General features: G+C 41.7%; 1 protein-coding gene across 2 annotated transcripts; it reads right to left on the minus strand.

Annotated features, from left to right (window-relative positions):
* Positions 1 to 5,015: 5,015 nt before the first annotated feature.
* LOC125513343 lies at positions 5,016 to 7,711 on the minus strand. Of its 2 annotated transcripts, XR_007285868.1 has the most exons (4): positions 7,189 to 7,711; positions 6,899 to 7,093; positions 6,164 to 6,276; positions 5,016 to 6,003 (listed from the first exon to the last, which is right to left on the minus strand). XR_007285868.1 is itself a non-coding variant. In XM_048678438.1 (3 exons), the coding sequence occupies exons 1-3, from the start codon at positions 7,572 to 7,574 to the stop codon at positions 6,249 to 6,251; spliced, it is 609 nt and encodes a 202-aa protein (XP_048534395.1). In that variant the 5' UTR covers positions 7,575 to 7,711; the 3' UTR covers positions 5,016 to 6,248. The 2 variants fall into 2 exon arrangements, 1 of the variants encoding a protein (XP_048534395.1); XM_048678438.1 differs by having other exon boundaries at positions 5,016 to 6,276.
* Between the last annotated feature and the right edge of the window lie 338 nt (positions 7,712 to 8,049).

An 8,049-nucleotide genomic window follows, 5' to 3' on the forward strand; every position in this document is an offset into this window, starting at 1 on the left:
CTTATTGGAACATGGAGATGTTGTTCCTTGTTGGAACATGATTATTTGTTGGGATATCACAATATGTCTTATTTAATTAATGCACCTATATACTTGGTAAAGGGTGGAAGGCTCGGCCTTTTGCCTAGTGATTTGTTCCACTCTTGCCGCCCTAGTTTCCGTCATATCGGTGTTATGTTCCCGGATTTTGCGTTCCTTACGCGGTTGGGTGATAATGGGAACCCCTTGACAGTTCGCCTTGAATAAAACTCTTCCAGCAATGCCCAACTTTGGTTTTACCATTCGCCTCATAGCCTCTTTTTCCCTTGGGTTCCGCGGACTCAAGGGTCATCTTTATTTAAACCCCCGGGCCAGTGCTCCTCTGAGTGTTAGTCCAACCTGACAGCTGCCGGTGGCCACCAGGGGCAACTCTGGGCTGGCCTACCCATACCTTGGACAATCCGGTGTGCCCTGATAACGAGATATGTGCAGCTCCTATCGGGATTTGTCGGCACATTCGGGCGGTGTTGCTGGTTTAGTTTTACCCTCGTCGAGGATGTCTTGTAGAACCGGGATGCCGAGTCTGATCGGAATGTCTCGGGAGAAGGTTTATCCTTCGTTGACCGTGAGAGCTTGTGATGGGCTAAGTTGGGACTCCCCTGCAGGGATTTGAACTTTCGAAAGTCGTGCCCGCGGTTGTGGGCAGATGGAAATTTGTTAATGTCCGATTGTAGAAAACATGAAGTTGACTTTATTTAAAATGCACCAACCGCGTGTGTAACCGTGATGGTCTCTTCTCGGCAGAGTCCAGGAAGTGAACACAGTGTTGGAGTTATGTTTCGCGTAGGTTGATCTAGGATCACTTCTTGGTCATAGTTGTTCGACCGTGCTTTTGCCTTCTCTTTTCGCTCTCATTTGCGTATGTTAGCCACCATATATGCTAGTCGCTTGCTACAGCTCCACCTCGTACCCTTTTACCCTTCCTATAAGCTTAAATAGTCTTGATCGCGAGGGTGTGAGATTGCTGAGTCCCCGTGGCTCACAGATTACTTCCAAACCAGATGCAGGGACCGATGATTCCGTTCCAGATGATGCGCTTGAGCTCAAGTGGGAGTTTGACGAAGACTCACACCGTTACTATGTGTCTTTCCCTGATGATCAGTAGTGGTGCCCAGTTGGGGCGATCGGGACCGTGTCGCATGTTGGGGTTGATCTTTTATTTTGGTACCATAGTCGGACCATGAGTGTATTGGATGATTGTAATGTTATTTATGTACTTGTGTGACACGGCGAGTGTAAGCCAACTATGTACCTTTCCCCTATTATCTATTTACATGGGTTGTTGTGAAGATTACCGTACTTGCGATATTGCTTTCAATGCGGTTATGCCTCTAAGTCGTGCTTCGACACGTAGGAGATATAGCCGCATCGAGGGTGTTATAGCTAAAGATTCCAATAAGTCGTCAAGTGGTTGACCAGCTCTCGCCGCATCATGACAGTCATTTTTCAGCTTTCTCTACTGAGGTGCTCATCCGGTCTAGGCCAGGGCACAATCGCAATAGTTCTCCCTTTACTACCCTAGCCGATAGAGCGGAACATAGGGTAAGAAACACAGGAGCCGGGCAACCCAACTATTGACCCAAGACAATGATTCGGAGCTGATGCATATAAGGCCAAACTTGCGACGCCGAAGTACGCTATAGAGCTGTTCGGACTTTTACTGACAACTCATTCGTTCCCATGCCGAGCCCCTGGCTGGGTATGCCGAGGTGTATCTGCAGAGTAGCCGTTAAGGCCGTACTTATTATTGAAAGTACGAAAGATCGGTTCGGATGAGACTTACTGAGAACGGAGTGATGTGCCATTGATACACACACACACACACACATAAACACTATTCTGATCACGGGATCAGAATAATATTCTGATCACAATCTGAACCGCGTGAGTAACGCACCTGAACTTCCCTCTGTACGAACCCGACCTTCGGGCTATCTTCGCAACCGTGGCTTTCCCCGCGAATTATTCTGGTTAGTCGTGTTTTATATGATGTTAGTGTAATCTAGAAACGTTTTTAGCAACTAAATATCGATTTTAAATAGGAATCTCGCTCGTTGGCGGATTTTGCTCTCGGGTCGTGATGAAATTGCGTTTTTTGCATTTTTACTGCCTGAGTTGTTTGACCTGGACTTTTCCTAGTGCTAGGTTGAACTTCCGCCAACATTGCCCAAATGGGGCTTGCGATATACTGTTGGAAAGCTATGGACACCAGTATCATGACTCAAGTTAAATTGTTGGCAAAATGTAAGCGGTTTAAGAGCAGTTTTGAAAACCGTTTTTTCTTCATACAAAAAACATGAATCGTATTTTCGATCGTATTTCTAAACCGTTTATCGGAATGAGGCAAATAATATGGCATTGGAAAGCTGCTGCAAAACCACTCCTTCCACATGTTGAAAGTTTTCTCTAATTCCCTATGGTTAAAGAGTAATTTCGAAAATCGTAAAATTTCACAAACCAAACAACCCAGTTCGTATTTTCAATGTCATTTCTAAACGGCTAATCCAATTGAGGCAAACGATATTGCGTTGGAAATCTTACGAAAATGCGCTACTTTTTCATGTAGAAAGTGTTTTCTAATTTTGAATGGTTTAAGAGTAATTTAGAAAACGGTACAAGTTCCACCGAGTTCGTATTTTCGATCTATTTTTTTAACCGTACGTCCAAATGCATCAAATGATATGGCGTTAGAAAGATTGAGGAAATGCGAAACTTTTTGGTATATATTGTTTCTCCCAATTCCATACTATTTCAAGTCAATTTTGAAAATGGCTAAAAACGTATTTTCGCCGTAATTTCTACAAACTTTATCGGAATGGGGCAAATAATATACCGTTGAAAAGCTAATGAAAATGCGAAACTTTTTAATGTTGATGGTTTTCTCTGATTCGTAGCCATTCTCAAGTAATTTTGAAAATGGTGAGATCATTCGTTCTGCCTTTATCGCGAAATAGATTCTTCGAAAATGCACCGCATGAAGAACCTGAACTTCTCGGCATGTCTACTTGAACTTCACTTTATTTTTTCATGTGCTTGTTTTGCTCGTAGTTCTCCATCCACTCACCAAAATTGAGCAATTAATATACCAGTGGAAAGCTGATGTAAACATGCAACTTTCCCGTGTTGATCGTTTTTTCATACACGCGATGATTTTAAAAGCTTTTCATCTGAAATTCATTCAGTGTAGCAGGTGAACTTCCTGCTGTTTTCACGTTGAACTTATGTGACGTATTTTCGTTTGTAATTTTCTCATACATTCATCAATGTTGCACAAATGATATTCCTTTTGCACAAACCTCTCTCACAATAATTTTTTTAACATTCTCCGACGGAGGACCTGAACTTATAACAACAACAAAATTGGACCTTGCATTTTAATTTATTTTTCTCATATTAAACACATACCATGTAGTACATGAACTTTTTCCATTTTTATAATACGAATTTATTTCTTTTTGAAATCAAATTGCTCTCAAATAATAACTGAACTTCTTTGTGGATTGAGAGAGTTATTTTAAAACGCAAAAACAATTTCTTTTTTGTGTTTTTGAACATGGAAATACAAGGTGAACCTCTCGCAAGAATTTTTGAACTTCCTCAGACAGAGCACTTGAACTTCTTTCAACAAACCTTTTAAGATTTTAGTTTTCTATACTTTTATTCTCCCCTGAAATGCATTCCTTGCAATAGTTGAACTCGTTGTTTTCACCTTGAAATTATGTCACGTATTTTTGTTCAACCTCTCTCACAAGAATTTTTGAACTTTCTTGGGCCGAGCACTTGAACTTCTAGCAACAAAATTTTGGACTTCACCTTTTTATTTTTATTTTTTCTTATACGAAACACACACCATGCAGTGCATGAACTTCTGACTATTATCCATTTGAACTTCTCTCTATTTTGCTTTAGTAACGAAAAAGTCTGAGTTTTTTATAGACATCAAACCTCTCTAACCTTTTTATTTGAACTTTGTGTATTATTTAGAAATGTGAAAATTGGAGTTTTGCTAGAAACATCGAACTTCTTTGTTATTTTCAATTGAACTTATTGGTTTTATTCATTAGTAATTAGAAAATTCCAAATTTTTAAATAAATATCAAACTATTATGCTTTTTCCAATTGAACTTCTAGGTCTTTTTTGAAAACAGAGAAAATCTATTTTATGAACTTTTTGAACTACTGAGTTTTCTTAATTTGACTTTCTTGGTATTGGAAAAAAATTGAACTTCTTTGCTATTTAAATTTGAACATCTAGCTTTTCTTTGTACAAACGAGGATAATGCATTTTCTCTATACATTTTGAGCTGCTCTATTTTTTTAGTTTGGCCTTGGTTTATTATTTAGTAATGGGGAAAATCCTAATGTAGTAATAAACATCGAACCACTCTGTTTTTTAAATTTTAACTTCTAGTTATTTTTTAGAAACGAGGAAAATCCGTTTTCCAAAAGCGGGGAGACCCATGATATACCTTCAGAAACATGCTGAAAAGACACAACTTTTTTCTTTTTGATCATTTTTTCTCAAATTCACCATGGATTAGAAGATATTTTTTAATACGGTAAAACTTGTTTCGAATGATGTACACCACACTTTTGAATTGTTTATTGAAATATAGCATATGATATACCGTTGGAAAGCTTATGAATAGAATCAACTTTTTTCATGTAGACATTTTTTTAAAAATTCATCGATGTTTATTAGCAGTTATAAAAATGCCAAAAATGACACCATTTTTTGTTTTCTCTTTTGAACATGTAGCTAATAGCTTTTACAAATTTCAAACTTCTCGGTTATTTTAATTCGGACTTCTTTTGTTTTCATTTGTGCAAATATTTTTTATTACTTTTTAATAACATCAAACTACTCCCATTTTTCAATTTCAACTTGTTGGGATTTATTCTTTAATAACTTGGGAAATGTGAATTTTTATAAACATCAAACTGCTCTACTTTTTTAATATTTGGAATACACACTATTACAAAAAGAAACACAATATGTGGTCACTAAGAAGAAATATTGAAAACAGTAGTTCGATAAAATCAGCGGCTCTCATGTACAACCCAATGTATCATGCGGATGAGCTTTAGGTAATTCCCAATACATAACTGAAAAAGCTAAGACAAACCAATGCTCACCATATACCCAGTTCAACAACATGTTGCACAACCTCTTCCCCTGAACCTGCTAGCGAACCATGGCCACCAATACCCAGTTCAGCAACATGTTGCTCTAGAAGCGCTGCCGATTGGCCTACTGTCTCTTTCCCCAACTTAAAAATGCAGTCATTTCTCAGGTGCCAACAGCGCCAGAGAAGAAGTAGAATTTTAAGTTCAGGAAAAAAAGAAGTAGAATTTTTGCCCAGGTTTCAGTGCTGCAAGTAGATAACAGATTCTGCAGCCAATCCTCTCCCGACTCCTGGAATATATTTTCACCTGGGAGCTCCCATAGTCTTCTCATTTCATTCCTTAAGGCCTTGCTTTTTGTGCATGCCACCACCGAATGAAATTCATTTTCCTCCACACAACTGCAAATACTACAAACACTTTGGTCTCCAGTGAGCGCTTCCACCTATTCTTCTTGGTAGCCAATGTGCCTGTAGCGACCCTCCTACCGAATACTAACTCTTCCAGGAACTTTGGACTTCCAAATAATGTCCCAAATACTTCGGTCATACAGCTCGTTAGACGAACAAGAAGCACGTGTTCCACTTTGAGATTTGAGAGAGTATGCTAATTTGTAGGCGCTCTTAACAGTAAACAGTGTGCTGCTGTTGAACCTTCAGCATTCCTTATATAAATGAGCTTGAACCCCTGGAAACTTGTGAGAAATGAATGCATCTCTCGAAATCCATCGATTGGTCAAGAACAATTCCTGGGATCCTCCCACATCATGCATAAAAGTTGGCCTTCAGTCTCTATAATAATATTATAGGAATCCTTCAATCACCATCAACATGGTTATCCCTGTAGGTCAACTATCAATTTAAGATTCTGAACATACTAGCTTAGGCAAAATGTGCACGAGCTACTGAAGAAACTGAAGATTGTTGGCAAACAACATAAGGCAGTAAAGGTTGTTTTTGAACTTCTCGGTTTTTTTATTCTGAACTTGCGATTTATTTACTTTTTGTAGGGTCCAGTGCGACTGCGGGTGCTGGGAGGCCGGGCTTCGCTCCCTCAGGTAGCTGCGTCCACCACTGCTTAGGACATCAAGCCGGGGAAGAAGGAGGGACAGACCTGACAACAAGCACTAGTAAGTTTTTGAATATAGTGGACATCCTACTTATAAGCTCAGGAGAAAAAAGCACATCAAACTATGTACGTCACAGTGCAAAGCAAAGGAAAATCAAAGTGAATGCTTAGTTACAAAAGTTTCCTTACAAGCATTAACGCCAAAGTGAGGAAATAGCTACAGACTCACGTAGCAAAAGGGCAAAACACACGGGAACATAAGCAATTTACATTGACCTTTTGTATGTTCACTATATGCAAAAAGAACAGAAAAATTAAAGTAAGTTCTCATAAGCATAAAACAAACAGGTTGAGGGCACACTATCAATTGGGGAAATTTCTGAATCTTCTGTACACAATCTTAAACAAAGAATGAATTACTGATTTTTATAGTACAAACTTCTTAATCTTATTCTGGCACACCAGCACCTGTACATACTTGAGATTTAGGAGAGAACGAACGAGTTAAACAAAGAGTTAATTTTCACATACAAATTTCCAAATCTTCTGTATATACTTGAACAAACAAGCCAGCAAAAAGACAGAGAGCATAACACCAGCATTTATATGTGAGATTTAGGAAAATGAACTAGAAAACGAACTAGCAAAAAGACAGAGAGCACAACACCTGCGGGATATGGCACATGGATAGGGAGCCGCGCATGGCGTGAGAGATGCCGGGGAAGGTCGATGACATGCGCCGAAGAAGGTCGACGATAGATGCCTGTGCAGGTCACGCACAAGGGGTGGCCACCCCATGGCCAGCTTGCATCTACGCGTGACGTCGAGGTAGCAGCCTGAGCTAACACCAAGGGTGGGACGACTGGGCGGTAGAGGGAAGGGAGCTGACTTTAGCGAGCTGGCTACAGGAGTTGAACGGCGTGGAGGGGCTATATTGAACTGCTGCATCCCACGTACCCGTCGGCAGAGGTCCCCGTGCAGAGGTCGATGAGAAGGCGAAGCCCTTCATCGCCGGAACTGTTGCCGGCAGCGACGCGCCGAAGCGGGGGCTGCAACTCATGGCAGGGCGGAGGGCGGCTCCGGCAGTGGCGGATCCCGCGGGGTGGATGGGGGCATTTGTTGCGGATCTCACGGGGTGGGATGGAGGCAGCCGCTGCACCGGTCGGGGACGAAGAGCTGCCGCCGTCGTGGAAGCAAGGGGAAGGGAGGCTGCTGCTGCAGTTGAAGCAGGGGGAGGTCACGGCGGAGGCGCGGTTGGTGGTCAGGGCCACGATGGCGGTGGTGAGCGCAGGTGACGGTGGTGGCGACAACATCTCTGGTTGGGGGCAGGGCGGTGGCCGCATCTCCGGTTGAGGGCAAGGTAGTGGCAGCGGCGCCGGTTGGGGGTGAGCGGCGAGCACGTCGCCGGTTGGGTCGAGAGGAGCGGCAGGTGGGGGATTAGGATCGGGGAAGGTCGACCTGGGTTGGGCCTTTTTCTTACTAGTTCGGAAACATCCCCATCAGGCCCTATATAATATACCAACTTTTCTGGTCAGCTGCTTAGCACGGATCTCCTCGCGTGCGTCAAACAGCAGCGATAGTTCTGACCACGGTACGTTTTGATATATATATATATATATGGTAATAACTATCTGAACCGTACATGGTGCATCGAGATTGGAACTTTTCATTCTCATCGGTCTCTTTTCTCTCTGCTTATTTGATTTTCCTCACATATATGTTACTGTACACAGCCTGCCACGTTCTGTAAAAGTTCTGGCCCAAACCTGTCAATCACGAGGCCCGGGGCTTGTCCCCACACAGCCTGTCACATGCGAG

Source organism: Triticum urartu, chromosome 6, assembly GCF_003073215.2.
Source record: "Triticum urartu cultivar G1812 chromosome 6, Tu2.1, whole genome shotgun sequence".
In the NCBI taxonomy this organism is placed as follows: domain Eukaryota; kingdom Viridiplantae; phylum Streptophyta; class Magnoliopsida; order Poales; family Poaceae; genus Triticum; species Triticum urartu.

Excerpts from the sequence above, each read along its gene's own strand:
- LOC125513343 (XM_048678438.1), bottom strand. The coding sequence starts at position 7,574 with ATGCGGCCACCGCCCTGCCCCCAACCAGAGATGTTGTCGCCACCACCG. Across the intron at positions 7,094-7,188 it reads ACGGGGACCTCTGCCGACGG|TCGTCCCACCCTTGGTGTTA; the intron begins GTACGTGGGATG and ends TCTACCGCCCAG. Across the intron at positions 6,277-6,898 it reads CCATGTGCCATATCCCGCAG|GTCTGTCCCTCCTTCTTCCC; the intron begins GTGTTGTGCTCT and ends GCTTGTTGTCAG.